At 37.0% G+C, this 21,115-nt stretch overlaps 1 protein-coding gene across 2 annotated transcripts in view; it reads right to left on the minus strand.

The window, feature by feature from the left end:
- Positions 1-21,115, minus strand: part of LOC108709549 (protein argonaute-3) — a 54,518-nt gene that overhangs the window by 17,063 nt on the left and 16,340 nt on the right. For both annotated transcript variants that reach the window (XM_041583980.1, XM_041583981.1), the window contains exons 2-7: positions 10,816-10,987; positions 8,763-8,883; positions 7,498-7,706; positions 6,550-6,686; positions 1,968-2,102; positions 1,523-1,610 (exon numbers count right to left, since the gene is read on the minus strand). In XM_041583980.1, coding sequence (XP_041439914.1) covers positions 1,523-1,610; positions 1,968-2,102; positions 6,550-6,686; positions 7,498-7,706; positions 8,763-8,883; positions 10,816-10,987 — 862 coding nt within the window. The remainder of the gene's footprint in view (positions 1-1,522; positions 1,611-1,967; positions 2,103-6,549; positions 6,687-7,497; positions 7,707-8,762; positions 8,884-10,815; positions 10,988-21,115) is intronic.

Consider the following 21,115-nt stretch of genomic DNA (forward strand, 5'->3'; position numbering starts at 1 on the left):
TAGTGGAGTTGAGGGTCCCCTCCTTCATGGAGTCAACATTGCATAAGCACTAATATCATTTAAAAAAATTAAAGCAAATTCCTATTGTCAAAATACTTATGGCAACAGGGAAAAGTAGACTTGTTGAAAACAAGGTGGACATCCTCTTAAATTTCTTCATTTTCCTGATAGTTTATCTACAGTCATCCTTGTGATACTACATACTACTAGCAGAATTGAAATAATATTTAAAATCAGTTAGTCATTCCATTGTCAATTTCCATGAAATGTTGCACCTATTTCACAGTTCAGAAAAATATTTCCCCCCATGCAATTTATACCGCAAAACACCAATAATCAAGTTGTTTAAATTCGAATCGAATTCGGTTCAAATTCGATTCAAGTTTTCGGGTCGATTCAATTCATCAGAGTTAAAAAAAAAAAAGATTTTATCAATAAATTTAGATTAGTCGAATTTCAAATTTAAGGAAGTTTGGGAGGGGTTTAAAAACTCACATGAATCTGAAATATAACCTTTGATAAATGTGCCTCCCAAATTTAAAAAAAAATGATTGTGCTTCTTAAGAAATCTCTTTTTCAATATCTCATACAAAAAAAAAGCAAGAATGCTCAGTACTTGGGGCTTTCTGGATAACAGATCTTTTCCGTAATTTGGATCTTCATACTAGGATCTTTTACTAGAAAATCTTGTAAACATTAAATAAACCCAATAGGCTGGTTCTCATTCCAATAAAGATTCATTAAAACTTAGTATTGATCTTGTACATGGTACTGTTTTATTCTTACAGAGAGTGGATTTATTGTATTTTCACTATGCTGATTTTTATTTTCTGAGGTTACACATGGACGCTATGGTGGAACGCATGTGCGTTCCAGTTCATCATCCAGGAAACGCTTCCTCTTAGTGATTAGGAGAGTGGAAGTGATGTCATGAGTCGGATCTTCATCTGCAAACTTACAGCATGGGCCTAGAAAACCATAGGGACAGTATGGACGCTTTGGTGGAACGCATTTGCGCTCCAGTACGCTACCCAGGAGACGCTGCTCTACCTCTTGAGTATCAGGGGGCGGAAGTGACGTCAGACGCCGGATTGTCAATGGATACTCGCAGCATGGGTTATAAAATGACACGGACAGTAAGACTCGTTCTGCCTTTTTGATTATTTTATTTTGTGCCCCTGAGGAAGACCCTTAAGGTCGAAACACGGTGGGCTCACCTTATTATTTTCACTTATTTTTTGTATATTATTTTTGCTTATTTTTTCTTCTTTCCGTAATAAATGTATTTGTTTTTCAAATCGGGTGTGCTATCCATTATTTTTAATATTTGTTATTCTTACAGAGAAACATAATTTTTAAAAATTTGGCTTATTTGGATAAAATGGAGTCTATGGGATACAACCTTTCCATAATTTGTATCTTTCTGGATAACGAATCCCAAAGCTGTACAAGATAAAGACCCAAGGCAGTATCGCTCTCCAAATTATATATGGGTGGAGAAAATTCGGGGACTACAACTTACGTTTGATGGCTGGCGGGCCGCCTCGTCACGTTGCAAACACGATATTTCCTCCTCATTGTTCCACAATGTGTTACTTCAACCTTCAGACCTGTTAGATGCAGAAAAGCGCCATGAGCGCACAACAAATACAGTCTAGCACAACGCACAGATTGCTTTGCTGAAGTGCTTAATACATGATGATATAAAAATCAAAATTTCGTGGCCCTTAGCGCTCTGTCACTTACATCGAGGCTATGCAAATAAGCCCTATGCTTAACCTTGGGTGCAACAATGCTGCAGCCTCTTTTAACAGATGCTAATAATCTAGTCAGCTGTTTGAAAACATGAATCTGACTACTTATATTATGTATGCTGTTTATCTATTTCAAAACTCCCCCTTTGCCCTCAGAGAAACCTGCTCCACAGCAACATGTCATCCATTAATTCTAATACAATATGTACGTACCCTTTATCTCTTTGGTAAATTTTACCCGGTGAGAATCAGTCAGAGGTCTAGGTTGCTCATCAATGTTATGGATGTCAAGGACTTCACACATGAACTGGATAACTGGTTGTGCTTTGTAAAAGGCAGTGGCAGAAACTAGAGGGGAAAAAAAGATTTATGTATTGAAACCAAGTTTTTGCATTTGCCTGAAGTTAAAGTAGTTGTTCAGTATAAAACTGGGTAAATAGATAGGCTGTGCAAAATAAAAAAATGTTTCTAATATACAAAAATGTAATGTATAAAGGCTGGAGTGACTGGATGTCTAACATAATAGCCAGAACACTACTTCCTACTTTGCAGCTCTCTCATAACTAAATACTTATGAAACTCCAAGAAAACACCCAGTGAAATCCTATTTTTTTTTTTTAATCATTACCATTTTTATATAACATATTGACGTGGTTTACAGAGAATGTTAAATAATTGACATCAGCTTCCTGTGCACACAAACAGCAAGACACCCTTTTTCATTAAATTATAATCTATGGATGATAAACACTAGATCATTTTCTTCAAACAATTGACTGGTACCCTAGACCTAGAGGTAACACATTTGTGCAAACATACTCGGCATGAATGAAGAGAATAATACAGTTTCTAAAATGTCATGAACACTGAACTCGCTTGAAAATCGGACCCACTTTCAACTCTTTTTGGGTAAACCATAACCTTGTTATTACACTTTCCACATTCCAAGTAGCAGGAATCCATGCAACATTAAGTAATCAGGAAATACCAGAACAATAAGCATAAATCTGAAAGGAGTTTAAAGCAAATTGCTGGCAAAAGCTAAATTAAAATCGGGAAACAATGTGTCATGAAACCTAGCTTCTGTAAAATAGTGCTGCTACTCTTGAAAATGTGGCATTTACTTGGTGCAAAAAGTAGAACAACTGTGATAAAGCATGCTTTGCCGTACATACCAATGTGGGTTCCAGTGACCACTTGGGAAATTGTACTATAATACGTATTAATGTAGAAGCATTATAAACCACAGAGAGTATACATACTCTCCTGCATGGCCATGGTGGAACACTAGCATCAAACAAGGAATAGCTCATTGGTTTAGTCACATTTATGCAATAGGCATGGGGTTGAGTCTTGGGTCAACTACCCATGGCCTTGGGCAACCCACTTATGGGTTGACAGAAACCAATCAGCAGGTAACGTGTATTGAAAAACAACCATCTGATTGGTTGTTTTGGGTCACTAGACTTGAACAAATGTCATTCCTTTTTCTATATGAACCTCCCTAAACTTCCCAATAGGGCAAGGATTCAATGTGCATTAATAGCAACCTGCACAGCCCTGAGAACAAATGGGGTTAATTTTAGGAAAGAAAAAGTTTATATTATGAAAGTGAAGGGGGGTATGATGAAATTTGCTTAATACACAAAACATGTAAATATAAAAATAGTAAACATTACCAGCTTCCAGTAACACATATTTATACTCTGCCCTGTATATATTTATAACATTCTTTATGCTGCAGCTTTAGCCCAGCAAGAGATGTTTCCATAGTACAGTCCACAGAGGCTCAATCTACTACCAAGGTTTTAGTGCCATCAATTATATCATGTAAACAAGTTCCTAAATTTATTAAGCTGCATTTGTCTGGCATGTGGGCAATTATGAAAATAAATTGTTGTTTGAAATGCAAAACAAGTTAGTTTCTGAACCAGAAACACTAGCTAATGAGGCGGCCCTGAAGACCAAGTAGTGAAATTATAAATAGAAACACATGGAGGAAAAGTTTGTATTGCTTTTCTCCCTAGCATTGCCAGGGCACATGCAACAAGCAAACATAGAAAACTGCTGCTTTCAGGCTTGGCTGGCGAGAAAGTACTGCAGTGGATCGGAACAAACATATTCCCAGGAATGCAGGAGCGTGTAACTGGATGAAATTAGTTCCAAGAGCAGAGTTTAGTAAAAGCAAAACAAAAAAAAAACTCGCAGGAATATGAGTCATGGCCACTGGTGTGATCTGTGTAGACTTTGTGTGGTTTCCAATTACTTCCTTTTCTTTGGGACAATTTGTACTCAGAAATAGTCTAGTAGGTTTGGGAGCACTGATTTTATAGTCAGCTTTTTGTTGTTTCTTTGTTAACAAAGATGTAAGCCACTAATTATTTTATTCTTGTATCATGTTGAAATTATTTGTAAGATTTTATTCAGTTATTGAGGCACAGTGAGTTCCTGTCCCGTACATCTTAATGTATTTTGTGGTGCCTGAAGCACAGGGAGGAAGAAGCAGCTACTGTTTAGAGCAGAGGTCCCCAACCTTTTTTTTTTAACCTGTGAGCAAGATTCAGATGTAAAAGGAGCCGGGGAGCAACACATGCATTAAAAATGTTCCTGGGTCATGCAAAATAAGTGCTGTGATTGGCTATTTGGTAGCCCCTATGTGGAATGGCAGCCTACAGGGGGCTCTGTTTGGCAGTACTCCTGGTTTTTATGCAACCAAAACTTGTCTTCAAGGATGGAATTAAAAAATAAGCACCTGCTTTGAGGACACTGGCAGCAACATCCAAGGGGATGGTGAGACCCATGTTGCTCATGAGCCACTGGTTGGGGATCACTGGTTTAGAGTATTTAAATATGTATCATTTAACTGCACAGTACAAGATCTGCTTGTTTCAATCTATTATCTGAAAAACCTATTAACCAGAAAATTCCAAGATATGGATATGCATGTTTAATACCTTTTTATTTACCCAAAAAATGTTTTGTGACAAAAAAAGTACCTTTGTGCTTGATGTGAACTAAACTGGAATAAATTAATGTCAGTGGAAAACAATCCTATTAAGGTTTAAATGTGTAAATGCAATTTTAGGTACGTTGATTCAAATCAAATGACAAATGCTGGAAATCCCCAGGACCCAAGCAAGCCAGGTAATTGATCCCATATCTATGCAAGTGTTGCACAGCACTATAATTCTGCACCACTTCAGGCATTTAAAGCAACACATCTTTATTTTTCAATTTAATTAAATTAAGCAATAGTAGCCTTTCAATATATTTCATTCAATTCAATCATAAATGGTAATGCTTCTGTTTTAATACATAATGTGCAGTTAAAGGAACAGTGCCCTGCACTGGTACAAATGGTGTGTTAGAAACACTACTATACTTCATATAAATAAGCTGCTGTGTAGCAATGGGGCAGCCATTTAAAGTTGAAAAGGCTCAGGGTACACAGCAGATAGCTTATAAACTCTGTAGAATATAATGGTGTTATCTGTTAGCCACTATTTACCCGGTCTCATATAGCCTTTTTTCAATTTCTGCCATTGCTACACATCAGCTTGTTTATATAAACTATAGTAGTGTGTCTGAAGCAAACAGATCAGTTTTACCAGTGCAGGGAAACAGTACATGATATATTTTATTTACTTTAAAACACTTTAGTTTTTGGTGTTACTGTTCCTTTAACCCACTATTCTGCCTTTCCTTGACCCTTACATACCCGGGCTACTTCCACTATTTGCCACCTGTCAATGCACATCGATTTAAGTGTTAAGTGCAGCACACTGCATCATTTAGAGGTGAGCGGAACACTTGAAGCACTTTGCAGCAGGTCAGAATACAGCAACACTAGAAGATACTTAAAGGGCCAGTCAACCCCTAAATAAAAATATGCCTAATAAAAATAAACAGAATTCTAAGCAACTTTCCATTATACATTAATCAAACATTTTCAGTGCTTTGAAAGTAATTTGTAAAAACAATTGCTACTGAAAGCAGCATTTGCTTAACTCTTGATTCTTACTTTTTAAATATTTGTTCCCCAGCAAATTCAGGTCTGTTAACCAGGAGGTGGCAGGGCCGAAACTAGGGTAGGCAGAAGACACACGTGCTTAGGACCAAACAAAGTGGAGGCGACAAGCATGTACCTCTTCTTTTGCATACCCCTGCTCTGGACTCTTGTTCCCCCACCGGCACACCTCTATGCACACTGCTTCCACCCCCGCGCATCATCACATCGTGCACACACCAGGGAGGAGGCGAAGTGGCCAGCTTGGCCTGGGCCCGCCATGTGGCTTGTCTTACATATTTCAGAAGTCTGAGCCATCAGTGCAGATATTAGAAAGGGACAAACAAAAATCGCTTTCAATTGCTTTACACAAACAAATATTTTAAAAACTATAGACAATTTTTAAAGAATAAATATTACCAGCACTAGCTGAATAGGTTTATGTCAAAAGCTTGAGCAGTCAGCTAGTACGGGATGAAGTATCTGTAATAACACTACTCCCCAAAACCTGAGATTTCTAGGATGTATATAATAGAAGCAACCTAAAGATACTGAGGAGGCTGCTATTAATGGCAGCTTTTCATCCACACTATACTGACATCACAGTGTGTGGGCCGAACATTATTTAATAGTATCAGGATAAAAATATCTGTAGGTGTTGACTGGTACACTCTCTCTAGGTGCAATGAGGTCAAATTTGTTCTTGGACTGTTGAACAAATAGATTTAATGCACTCCATATTTCTGTCAAAATGGCAAGTAAATTGTATATATTTAACAATGTACTTACCATCAATATTTAGCATCATTTTCCACATGGCAGGCCGTACAGATTGATGAAATCCAAACCAGACTTCTCTCCCACCTCCGAGAGGATGGTCGTAACCCTCAGGAGCTGAGAAGAAGGAACGTCCTACAGGGGTGTACCTGCAAAAATACAAATAAGAGTAAGAAAACCATAGAAAAACTTTAGGAAGAATTCCTTAATATAATTTTTCTTTACCTTCAATTTATTTTCCCCCTTAAATTAAGAAACACAGGGGTGCAAAAAATATTACAAAACATGGATAAATATTGGCTGTTTTGTTGAAAATTGCCTGTTCAAAGTGAAACATCGTAAGCTCTTTCCAAACCCCATATGGGTTTGTTTGCCATTAATGATGAACATGATAACATGGTGTAAAACAGCAAAGAACACTGATTTAAAGTGGTGCCTAGAATGTGTTTTAACACTCCTAGCACACTCAGAGTCGGATTTACATAGTGGGCACCCCAGGCCCGTGCCGTCATCGCCCCTTTATTCACGCAATTTTTCATCATCGGGACCGGAGCAATGGAGATTTGCGCACAGGAAATTTAAATATCTATTGAATCTCCTGTGCATCCCCAGTGTTTCTGAACCAATGTGGGTGTGGTTGGGCAGCAGGCCTTTCCACAAATCTGGGCCTGAGCAGACTACAAGCCATTGCTTTATTGTTAAGAAAAACCTGGTCCCTGATATTTTATCAGGAAAGTACCAAATTCCTGTAATGGAAGCTACTGTCACTATTTTCTCTATTTGGTAGCCCCTATGTAGACTGGCAGCCTGAGGCTCTATTTTGCAGAACACCTGTTTTTTATGCAACCCTGGAATTCAAAAATAAGCACCTGCTTTGAGGTCACAGAGAGCAACTCCCAAGGGGTTGGTGAGCAACATGTTGCCCACGAGTGACTGGTTGGGGATCACTGCTATACTTACTTCATGGAGGGAAGGTGTCGTAGCACCACATCAACTGCATGAACCGGGTTAGTGCTTATTGGCTTGTCCAGTTCAAGAGGTTCGGGAAGGGTCCGACCTGTCAGAACTTCATGCAGCAAATGCCAGCTTATCCTTGAGACAAACTTAATTGAAACCTTAAAGGGACGGTCTTTCCCCCCCTCTCCGGGTAACGTTACATCCAAATCCACCTGACAACAAATAAAACCAAGAAACAGCAGCTAGATTTCGAACATTAGACGTGTTGTGAAAGATACGATAATTGATAGTAAAGAGTTAGTAAGCTGTACACGTTTTTATAAATCAACCATATTTGGTCATTCTAATGTCCATTCCAGCAGGCCTTACTGCACTAGAATAATTAAAGCTAACTGCTGACTAGTTGTTATGAACTAGGGTAAATTAGCTCTGCTTTTAACTTAGCTACAAATTAAATTTCTTCCATTCTCATATCTAGGTATATTTGCCTGGGTGCAACAAGCCCAAAAAGCAGAGGTAGAGAGAAGTATGAAGCTTGCACTCTTGTCACTATGACATAACCACTTCCGGTCTCCAGCCACTGGGGGTTTAAATGGTTGGTGTTTGTTTGTGTGTGCACTTTGAGAAAGGCTAGAGTGCTAGCCGAAACGTTAGTTGTTTTTTTGATTCAACAAACACTTGAAAACTTTTTGTAAGACGTGTGAGTGCAAGCTTCACATCGCTCTCTCTCTATGAACCACAATAGTGCAAACTATGACACTACATTTATTCTGCAGAATGCTTTACCATACCCGAGTAAACAGCTCTAGAAACTCTCTTGTTTGTTTAGGATAGCAGTTGCCATATTAGCATGGTGTGACATCAATTACTGCCTGAGTCTCTCACTACTCACTCACTCATAGCTGAGGGGGCGAGAAAGAGAGGAGCAAACTGAGCATGCTCAAGCCCTAGCCCTGGAGGTTTAAGCTGAAAACAGGAAGTCTGATACAGAAGCCCATGTGTACACAATAGAAGGAAAGTAATGTGGTGTTTCTTTTGACAGAGGACTCAGAGCAGAATTACTTTGAGGGTTTACTGGTGTATTTATATAGACTTTTCTGATAAAGCTTACTTAATTTTAGACTTTCCTTCTCCTTTAAGGTTGATGAAGAAAACATAGTTAAACAAATGAAACAAAACACATTATATTTGGTCATGTATTTATTGAAACAAAATGTTCCAATAGCATAGCCACATTTTCATATAATTATATCAATAATGTTCCTTACCCCAGTAGATGCTACAGGCAGAGGATTGGCAGTATAAAGGCTCCTTTTCCCATCGTAAACAGGTCGGCGGTCCCCAAATATAGTGACTTTGAAATGCTGAATCATGGAATCAACAACCTCCCTAAAGGTAAAAGTAAACAAACAAATGCATAGAACAAAAGAGTTAACAATAATGATTCAACAGGATAATTGTTGAAATGTAGTTTAATTAACATTTTACATTTACAGTTGGATACTAAAGTGACTGTAAGCTATGGTTAATGCTACCTATGTCTCAAATTTGCAGAAAAATATGTAATTGGATAGGGTCAATGGTTTATTTACTACCCACCCACAATTAATAAACAAGGAGATAGGAACAAAAGTTCTTTAATTTTCTACTCTTTTAGTTCAAGAAATACATTTATTTTTAAATGTAAAAAAGGAACAATTATTTTTTTTAAATAAAGGCCTAATTACTGAGCTTATTTTGAGAAGCAATGTATATTTTGTATATTTACATAACAAAGCACTTGCACAGCTATGGTTTTTATATATGCATACACCATTTTAAAGGAACAGTAACACCAAAAACTTCTTTTAAAGTAATATCATTAAAGGAAGAATTCAAGCACAGGATATGCAATGGATAACAGATACGTTCTGAAAAATCCCATTGTGTACAACAGAGCTTATCTGTTATATGTGGTGTATCCTTTGCCTTTTCTGCTTTTTCAGCTTTGAATGGCTGTCCCCATGGCTACACAGCAAAAAAGTTCCTGGGGGTGCCAATTATAAACTGTGGTTGACTCCTGGTGGCCCCTATGTGGACTGGCAGCCTACAGAAAGCTGTGTTTGGCAACCAAAACATGTTTCCAAGACAGGAATTCAAAAATAAGCACCTGCTTTAAGGCAACTGGGAGCAAACTATTGTAGAGTTTCTGAAGCAAATGCTCCAGTTTTAACAGTGCATTATATTTGCATTTACTGGTCATTCCTGGTGTTAACCACTGGATAACCATTGATTTTCCATTTGCTAGGGTCCAAATGACCCTAGTAACCATGCATTGATATGAATAAGACACTGGGATATGACTAGAAAAGGGCCTCAATAGAAAGATGAGCAATAAAAAGCAGCCATAACAATAAAACTATATAATTGTTAAAATATATATGTTAAAACTATAAAAAAAGAAGGTCAATGGAAAAGTTGTTTTAGAATTAGCCATATCTACTATAGTATACTAAAATTTAATTTAGTATTACCTTAATTCAGTTGGTTTCAGATAGGTCACCAGAAATAAAGACTATTATTCTAATACAGAAGTTTAAAGTATAATTTACTCCTTATTATGTTTCTGTGGGGAGGAGGGAAGACAACTATTCTAAATTGATACATCTAGGGGTTATTTATCAAAGTTCAATTTCAAAGATAAGTGAATTTATTTTTTTATTTAGACTCTAATGTACGCACAACTCGAATAGGAGGTTATTTAAGAAAAAACTCGAACGTATAGGAACGACCCGAATATTCGAATCAAGATTTCCTCCACAAAACTTGAATGTCAGGACGGCTATTAACATCTTCAAATGGTTCAATGGACCTCTGCCATTGACTTCTACATGAATTCGGCAGGTTTTAGGTTAAGTATCAAATTAGAACCGTTTTCAAATTCGAGTTGGTGGTTTTAAATTTGAAATTGTGAGTTTTGACCCCAAAAAAATTTGAATATTTTAATTTACCATTCGAACCTTAATAAATCTGCCCCTTAGTTGATACATTTATTATCTTTGTCCCTAAATTCTTTTATATTAGGGCAGTTCCTCTGGTAACTCCTTTTCTCTCCAGGAAAAACTGCCTAGATTAACAGATACAAAAATATGTTTACAAGAAGCTGTTAAACAAATAGTATGTGTTACATCAAACACCACTTGCAAATCACGCATGCCACAATATTATGTTACCAACATGAACAATTTAATAGGATCCAGGATCATAATGCACATATACCCATCCATCACTGTGGTAAATAAACTACACTCTGAGGAGGTTTGTTTATATCATCAGCTGTACCTGTTGACTCTGCGAGGGCATTTGTCAGGCTTAATATCCACCTCATAGAGGTAGACATCAATCTTTGGAATTTCCACCTGGAAGCAGTTGGCCAGCAGCTTGATGGGTTTTCCCATGGTGCCATATCCAGGCCGTCTGGGCACCAAGAAGAAGGGCTGAGCCTCCGCGGGTCCTGTAAGAGATCAAACAAATACCCACTTTTAGGTTTGGTTTCCCTTTATTATAAGGATAATATTCTCCATTCATGTTCAATAATAGGCACTGAATTCATTAAGATCTGAAAAGGGCAATCAATACACATTAACATATACAGTAAATACATAAAGAAAGAATAACCTAGTCATTAATGCTTACATTAGCAATAGAGATTGATAGAATGCAGGAAGTAAAATAGTAAACTAGAAAGTAGACATTGATAAAGAGAATATACTGGCTACAAAAGTTAAATATTCTAACACATTTACTATGTGTAAAAAAGTAAAAAATAAATACCGTATATACTCGAGTATAAGCTGAGTTTTTCAGCCCCCAAAATATGCTGAAAAACTCTACCTCGGCTTATACTCGGGTCAAGCGCAAAAACGGTCGCCGGCATCTAAGAATAGTCGCCGGGGTCTAAGAATAGTCGCCGGCACCTAAGAATAGTTGCCGGCGTCCAAGAATAGCCTCCAAGAATATTCGCCGGCGTCCAAGAATGGTCGTCAGCATCTAAAAATGAGACGCCGGCACCTCCAATGGGAGCAGAAACCCTCAATTTTTTTAATGAAACTTACCAGAAGCTGCTACATTTCTCACCCTCGGCTAATACTCGAGTCAATAAGCTTTCCCAGTTTTTGGAGGTAAAATTAGGTACCACGGCTTATACTCGAGTATATACGGTATATATTATATATATATATATATATATATATATATATATATATATATATATATATATATATATATATATATATATCGGCTATTCATGCACAATGTGAATACACTTTTATTTTGATGCACTACTATCCAGGTGTTGCTGGTCTTTTTTTATGAAGTATTTGAACTGTTTACCGTGCACCCGGGGCAAACTATATAAGCAGGGTGCTGCCCTTGTGAAGATTTCTACACACAAATTTGCAACAGATAAATTGTGGTAACCCCACAGATGCAAGATGTGGATCAAACTGCAGTATAGCAATGGTGGAAATTGAAAAAAAGGCTATATGGCACAGGTTAAATAGTGGATAATGGATAACACCATTATGTTCTACAGAGCTTATTATTTATATTTATATAAACAATAGTAGTGTTTCTGAAGTGAACATCCAGTTTTACCAGTGCAGGAAAACACTGCATTATATTTTTATTACTTTAAACCACTTTCATTTTTTAATGTTACTGTTCCTTGAAGCACCATTTCACTTTTCATTTGTGTGCAGTTTGTAATTCCTCTACTGCCAAGATAACTTGAAACCCATATGGTAGTGGCAGACTGGCAGCATAAACATATCCACTTATTGTAAGTGTCAGGGAGTTCTGAAGAACATTATAATCTGTCCCTTCAAACTTTGATCTCCTGCAGTAAACAGCCTGAAAATGATACAAGTCGGGGCATTTCAGTAACAATCCGGGACTGCGGGTTGAACTGTCAAACTCAGGACTGTCCCTCGAAAAACAGTTGGGAGGTTTGCTGCATGCAAAAGGAACCATATTTACCCACTGGTTCATTCCATGTTGTCCACTTCACTACGATACCATTAACACTGGTTTCATTGACAAAAACGTTACTAGGCTGGAGGCATATTACATCTAATAATCCATAATACCACACTTTAGCAGATGCATGGGGCAAGCAAAGAATTTTCAATGGGGCGTCAATATGTAGACCATGTTAAGGTAGAGGAAACCAATGAACTGGAAAAAGTAAATTACAGAATATGATTTCCTTAAACCTGGGCAAACTTACAAATCACACTGCCCTTAGAAGAGAAGTCAATAGGCTGCAGTAGTGAAACAAATGACCATGCAGAAAGATATATTCCTCATACCTCTGGTCAAAATAGGAATAAAGGACTAAAGGAATAAAGTTATTTGTTCTTTAAACTGCTTAAACGTTATGAAAAACAAAGCATTGAGATATATTACCAGTTTTCATACATTACAATAAATGAAATTCATGCTGGCTGAATGGGAACTGCTATTTTTTGCCCAATGGCCACAATAGTTTCTTTCAGACAGGCCCAATCTATGAGCATTCTCAATTAACATAACGTTAAGTAGCTAACGATTATTCAGAAAACCTTATGTAATTTACATTTGATAACAAGGGTCTGGCAATACAAATAAAGGAAGGAAAAGCCAACTCCTGGCAGAGAAACAAACTGCTAAGACTTGGAGAGGCAACACAAAGTTGCTCAAGATTTCAAAACAAAAAATTTGTAGCTGGCAGACAGTAATAAAAGCAACCAAACTTTTAATGACTCATTTCCATTTAAAATGTATTTTGGAACACTGTTAGCTCACAAAATTGTCAAAATCAGATTCTGTAAGTGAAGTAGTGAGAAATAAAAATGTTAATTCACTTGATTTCCTGAAAAACTGATGTAAAACAGAAGAAGCCAGTCACATAAATCTTGGGTTGAAAATGTATTCTGGTTATTTGGGACTGCCCCTTTAGGGGAAGAAATTCCCTCAAGTGGGCCTCAGATGTATGCATAGATATTTTGAAGATTCAGTCTGTAAATTTTGGGAGTGAAGGCATAGGACACATTGCTGAAAAATGAGCTCATGGAGGGGGTTCTTGATGCATTAAAGTCAGACTGGAATTTCCTCTGAATAGACCTGTGCTTTTAACCAAAACTTCTCGTTTAAAAGGGGTTTTTTCCACCCACCACAGCATACAAACCACAATACACAAAGTTCTGAGCTCTAAAAGAAGCAGAAATATCGGTTTATCACTAGGTATTTCATACCCAGCAATGCCTTTTGGTAAAATGATATTTTAATATAACTAGGCAATAAAACGTAGCTCACGGTAACTGCCTCAGGAACATATTGTGTTTCCTAGAACACAGACATTCATCTGCTTACCTTTGATGCCATGTAATCACACATGAATCCATTTGTGGGTTTCGCAGACAAATGAAACCAGACAGAGGTAGATACAGGTATGGGACCTGTTATCCAGAATGGGGTTTTCTGGATAACAGATCTTTCCGTAATTTGAATCTTCATACCTTAAGTCTACTAGAAAATTATTTAAACACTAAATAAACCCAGTAGGCTGGGTTTGCTTCCAATAATTAATTATATCTTAGTTGGGATCAAGTACAAGGTACTGTTATATTAATACAGGGAAAAGGGAAATCATTTTTCTAAGCTCCGTAATTTGGAGCTGTAATGGATAATGGGTTTCCGGATAACGGATCCCATACCTGTACTTTTGTGCTACAAATAACAAGTGCAGGTGATGTCAAAAAGACTATGCAAGTCATTAAAACACTGTAAAGTGTATTTCTGCCTGTAATGCAATTCCTGCAGTGCTTTAAGTATTCATTAATAAAGTGGATTAAAAAAAAACACACACATACTTGTCACTTAACTATAAAGCACAACAAAGTTGCTAAACTAACTGTCCTTTAATCAGATACCTGTGTAATAAACTTTTTTTTCTACTTCTACCGCATCTATTATGGAAATATCAAAAGTCTTCTATGGCATGAAGGTTAGCCCACCTACCACATGCTTACAGGCTAGAGAATATTTTTTGTTTATTACAGAATGTCCTACTTTTGTCAGTTGGTCTTCATTTTTTTTTTTATAGTTTTTTTAAATTATTGCTGCCTCTTGCCAGCTTTCAATAGAAGATCCTTTGACCCCCACCCCATCCAAAATAACTATTGGTCAACAAGGCTAAAATTATATTTATACTTTTTATTACTTTTCCATTCTTATTTCAGTCACTCATTCAAACCGCTGCCTGGTTGCTAGTGTAAATTTGACCTTAGCAACCAGACAGCTGCTGAAATTCCAAACAGTCTGCTGTAAAAACAACTAAATTTAAAAAAACACACACACAAAATAAAAAAAAGTCAAGACCAACTTAAACATGTCTATAAATATCACTGTTTACATCATACTAAAGGTTAATAATGTAAATAGTAGTAACGTATGAGAAAACATTTCTTGGCAGGATATGTTTTTCCCTGAAAGTAACCCCTTCATTGCTGCTGGTAAGGATGCAGTAAGTTCTGTTTTCTCCCATCCCCCTACTCCCCTACCACACACACACACACATAGTTCACTTCCCTTTCACAAGCAAAATGAACTTTCCCTGATCCTGGCCTCAAATGCCTTCTGCGCAGAAAGGGGAATCAATGAACCATAATGAAGCAAGTGTGTTGGATCCCATGCTTTGCTGGAACACAACTAACTGCCACTTTATCAGAGCATCAAATCCTCTCTGCCAGCAAGGTCACAAGTGACAAACTGGGGGCTCCCTCATTCACGAGTAGTAGTAGGTCCGTTCAAGGTTTTACGGTATGTTTTTACATGTACTATGCTAACAAAAAAAAGCATTGAATATGAAATTAAAAGAAAATGTTTTAAAATCAAAAATAAATATAAGTGGGAGTACTGGTACGGGACCGGTTATCCAGAATGCTTGGAACCTGGGGTTTCCAAATAACGGATCTTTTAGTAATTTGTATCTTCATACCTTAAGCCTACTAGAAAATCATGTAAACATTAAATAAACCCAATAGGTTGGTTTTGCTCCCAATAAGGATTAATTATATCTTAGTTTGGATCACGTAAAAGGTACTGTTCTAATATTACAGAGAAAAAGGAAATTTGGATTCATTTATTATAATAGATTCTATGGGAGACGGCCTTTCCGTAATTCGGAACTTTCTGGATAACGAGTTTCCAGATAACGGATCCCATACCTGTCTCTCATTTGCAACACTGTAAAACACAAACATAGATGAAAGAAACCTTTATCCAGCCATAAAGATGGGGCTCATCTGTGTATTCATCTGCAGTCCAATTTCTTGCAAACATTCTCTTTGCTAGCATGAATGACGGGCAGTATCCGAATGATAAAACTATTTTATTGTTTTGAGATTTAAAGTCAAAACAAATAAGAATTCATATGCAAGATGTTTTGTGTGTAGATCAGAACTTGATTACATCACTGTGGTTTAATTTTGTCTCAGGGATCAAGGTTCAGCCATGGTTCTCATTGCTGCCTCCTAGTGCCAGAGCCTTTTGAGCACATACACACACAGGGGGTTATCAGAATTTATTTTGAATTTATCAGATTTTTTAAATTAAAAAAGTCAGACCAAACTTAAATCCACAATTGGATCTTATTTATTAATAAAAAAGTAAGATTTTATTGGATTGGGGAAAAACGCTATACAATCGAGTGAAAAGTCCAAATGGTACGATTTTTTTCACCGAATCTCTCAATTTTTGAGTGCTTTTTCCCGCAAAGTACGGTACACATTTTTCTGATTTTTGCCCAAAACGTCGACCACAGAAACTTCCAAATAGGATAGGGACCTCTTCCATTGACTTATATACAATCTTGGCAGGTTTGAGATTGAGGATTTTCGGATTCTGACATTTTGCAGCCTCGGGGTATAATAAATCTCGAAAGATTTGAGATTTTTTTTCCACTACAAATTCAGATTTTATAGTTAAATAACTCAAAGTTTTAGGGGCACATTTACTTAGGGTCGAATATCGAGGGTTAATTAACCCTCGATATTTGACCGTCTAAGTAGAATCCTTCGACTTTGAATATCGAAGTCGAAGGATTTACCGCAGTTCGTTCGAACGATCGTAGGAAAAATCGTTCGATCGAACGATTAAATCCTTCTAAACGATTTTAATTCATCGCTTGAACGATTTTCCTTTGATAAAAAAATATTTAGAAAGCCTATGGGGACCTTTCCCATAGGCTAACATTGTACCTCGGTAGGTTTTAGGTGGCGAAGTAGGTGGTCGAAGTTTTTTTTTTAAAGAGACAGTACTTCGACTATCGAATGGTCGAATAGTCGAATAGTCGAAAGATTTTTAGTTCGAATCACTCAATTCGAAGTCGTAGTCGAAGGTCGAAGCAGCCAATTTTGATGGTCGACGTAGCCAAAAAAATACTTCGAAATTCAAAGTATTTTTTATTCTAATCCTTCACTCGAGCTAAGTAAATGTGCCCCTTAGAGTTTTTGGCATTCGGACTTTAATAAATAACCCCCACTGTGTTTGTTCCACAAGTGCTCCTGTTTTTGCCCAAACAATTACCTTTGCATAAGGAGCAAATATGATTATACTCTCTCTCATCAGCAGGATGGGATGCTAATAATTCATTTACCTAAAAATCAATACAGAATACTTTTTAGGTAAAAGAAAAGAAAAATTTTTAATAGGTGTGTTCACAAAGAGGAATCATTTATGACATATTTGTAAAAGGTATGGCATCGGTAATCCGAAAACCCTTTATCCAGAAAGCTCCAAATTACAGGAAGGCCATCTCTCATGGACTATATTATAATCAAATAATTCCAATTTTTAAAATGTATATCCTTTTTCTCTGGAATAATAAATTAGTACCTTGTATTTGATCCCAACTAGGATATAACAAATCCTTATTAGAGTCAAAACAATCTTATTGGGTGTAATTACTGTTTAAATAACAAGCTATGGAGATTCAAATTACAGAAAGATCCCTTATCCGGAAAACCCCAGGTCCCGAGCATTCTGGATAACAGGCCCCATACCAGTATTAAAAGCCCTTGAAAAGTTGGACTGAGAACTTAATACTTTGCAATTAATTTATTTATTAATTTTATGATCATTTATAATTTGAAAAGTGCTACAGAATATACTGTATACTCCAAGGAAAAGAATAATCCACATGAAAAATATTTCTCACTTAGAAATGAATGAGAAATTCATTATATGTGAATGTATTTGAAACTCTTATTTGTCATACAGGATAAATGTAGCTGCATGTTTTAGGTTAGATAATCAACATAAATGGATATTGCAATGACAAATAAATAGGAATATGAAACAAATTTAACTGTAGGGTTTATATTTGCTTTATTATTGTATACTTAACTAATATAATGGCGAAAGACATATTGCCTATGGGGGTATGTATACACATATACAGACCCCTTGTCTGGAAATGCCTGGGTCCCAAGCATTGTGGATATCACGTCCCATGACTGTATGAGCATTTCTGTGTTTAATAGTATGTATGTTCGCTGCCATACTGGTGGCATAGATGAAAACATTTCCATGGATTTTCATAAAACCTTGCTTTCAGGTGGTTAATTTATAAAAAATAATAGCACTGTTGCTTAGAGTTGCGAGAAAATCAATGCAAATCATTCACTCTTTTGTACAAGTATAACTGGTTGGGATGATGCTTTTAAGTGCACAGAGTGATAAAAACAAGCCTGCTGCCATCACACCAAACTTCTTTTTGACTACAGTAACAAAACCATTAATAAATACCACCTGGAACAGTTATATATTTAGAATGCCTTTCTGGGATTTCTGTAGATAAAACACTAATCCGTACAAAAAGGAAGAATTAGATATTCAGCACATTCCATGGATCATTCATTCCCAGTGGAGTTCACACTTTCATTTCCCGATCATATACACATGTTAAAGTAATTAGAAACCAATGAAAATATAATATATGTGTTTGGTTATCATAAGGGTTACCATCATGATAGTCCATTCCAACAAACTAATTGCCAACCATTTGCAGCAGCAAAAATACCTTGCCACCTGCTGCCCCTACCCTCAACTGTCACCTGAAAAAGCAGCTGCATGTATTGTCAGATCAAAAACACATCTAAGGGTACCCACAATGTGTCTACTGATCTCAGTGGCCCTTGTAAGTAGCATCACTTTCACTCCAGCATACTTGTGACTGCTCACCAGAAATTGAGGGCAAGGATTTTAATGGACAAAGATGTCTGGTAACCCTTCAGTTATTGAAGCACAATGGGTGAAATTTGGGGAAATTGATTGGGTGGGATTGGGATTGAGTGGTTGGGAGCAGGGGGTAAAGAAAAATATTGCAGGGTGCTACTTCTTCCTTAGGTAACAGTGTTTAATCGCTGCTAATTAGAATCCCTTTCACAATTAATACAAGATAACATGCTGCTTATAGGAAAAAAAAAATATTATATAAATATATATATTCCGTAACACTGCTGCACACACTATATATATATATATATATATATATATATATATATATATATATATATATATATATATATATATATATATATATATATATATATATATATACAAATATATACAAGGAGGTTAGTAACAGCACTCAAGCTTAGAAAAATGTAGATGTGGTGCTCGTCCTTGGGGATGCTCCGGTTAGCTTCCCATAGTATGTAAAATCAAAAGATGGACAGCACTCACTTGTTAATGCTTAAATTCTGTCTTAAAAGATAAAAAACTTTACATCACCATATATGTGCACATATCATTCGGCGACGTTTCGAGCCATGTTGGCCCTTTCTCAAGCCATGTGTATCAATGGTATAAAGGCATAATCCGTAATCAAAATGGAATTTAAAGTCCAGAGAAGGAAGTGACATGCAATGTATTTTTCACACATAGTGCGGGGCTTCCACCCCATAACCTGAATGGAATCAAAGATACATAGTACATATTTAGTATAGTAACAGCAATTATTACTCACACATACTTTGCAAAAATGTAGCAAATTAATTATAAAAATAAATACAAATCATAATCTTTATTAAGGCCGTGAGGGTGAAGTGTGTGTAGTTTATTGATCCACCACACCTCCCGCTGTTTCAATCTTAGCTCCCGATCCCCCCCTCTTTTCAGTGGGGGTACAGTTTCTAGCACCATATATCGTAGCTGGTCACTGGTGTGTCCATGCTCACGAAAATGCCTAGAAAGTGGCAATGCTAGATTACCTGATTTGATTGTTGATTTATGTTGGGAAATCCGTGACTTCACTTTCTGCACAGTTTCCCCAACATATAATTTGTTGCATGGGCACACAATCACGTAAACCACATACTGTGACAAACAAGTGTGGTAGCCCCTAATTTGGATTGTCTCCCCAGTATCAGGATGTATAAAGTTCTTTCCTCGGATTACATGTTTGCATTGTACACAATTTAAACACTGGTACATACCCGTATTTCTGATACCCAAAAAAGTATTAGTACCAACATCTTCTTTAGATGTCTTGTTCCTAGATAACACTGAACCAATTGTTTTGCCCCTTTTATACGAGGTCATGGGAGGTAAGGCGAACTCCCTTATTGTGGGATATGCTCTACGTAGTATGTACCAGTGTTTACGCAAAATCACATTAACCCTATTGCTCATTGGTCCATATTCACTAATAAAAGTGGTCCTCGGTTCCCTAGTTCTCCTTGTTCTTTTGTTTTTAATTATTTTCTCCGCTCTTTCGAGAACCTGTGAAGGGTAACCTCTCTGTCTGAATTTATCTCTCATCTGTCCAACTTGTACCTCTCTCACTGTGGGATTACTCACTACTCTCTGCACCCGCAACATTTGGCTGATCGGTATAGATTGTTTAGTATGCATCGGATGATTACTCCCAAAGTGTAATATTTGGTTTCGATCAGTGGGCTTTGAATATAGCCTAGTCTGCAGGCCATGGTCTCTATAAATCAGAACATCCAAAAAAGAAATTTCATTAATACTAAACACATGTGAAAATTTGATGGACGGATGGAACCCATTCAGACGTTCGTGGAACCGCGATAGGGAGTCAACGTCACCCCGCCACACTACGAATATATCGTCGATATATCTCCACCAGGCCACTGCGTGTGTCTGATAGAGATCATCGCGATACACAAACAGTTCTTCAAGCCAAACCATGAAGGTATTGGCGTATGACGGGGCGACATTAGATCCCATCGCGGTTCCACGTAACTGTAAATAGAAATTTTCTTGAAAAATAAAATAATTCATTCTCAATATGATTTCCAAGGCTTCAAGAAAAAATTCAATTTGTTCGTCTGGATACTGTACACTAGCACGTAATAGCCATTCACAGGCCCTTAACCCCTCCTCATGGGGTATTGAGGTGTACAGGCTGGAAACATCAAATGAAGCCAGCATGATCTCCTCACTGTCCTGTATATTAAGACTATCCAGTCTTTCCAAAAAATGCCCACTATCCTTAACATAGGATTGTGTAGTGGTCACCAAGGGTCCAAGGATCCTGTCCAAGAATATCGCCAACGGGCAAAATATAGAATTA

Source organism: Xenopus laevis, chromosome 2S, assembly GCF_017654675.1.
Source record: "Xenopus laevis strain J_2021 chromosome 2S, Xenopus_laevis_v10.1, whole genome shotgun sequence".
In the NCBI taxonomy this organism is placed as follows: domain Eukaryota; kingdom Metazoa; phylum Chordata; class Amphibia; order Anura; family Pipidae; genus Xenopus; species Xenopus laevis.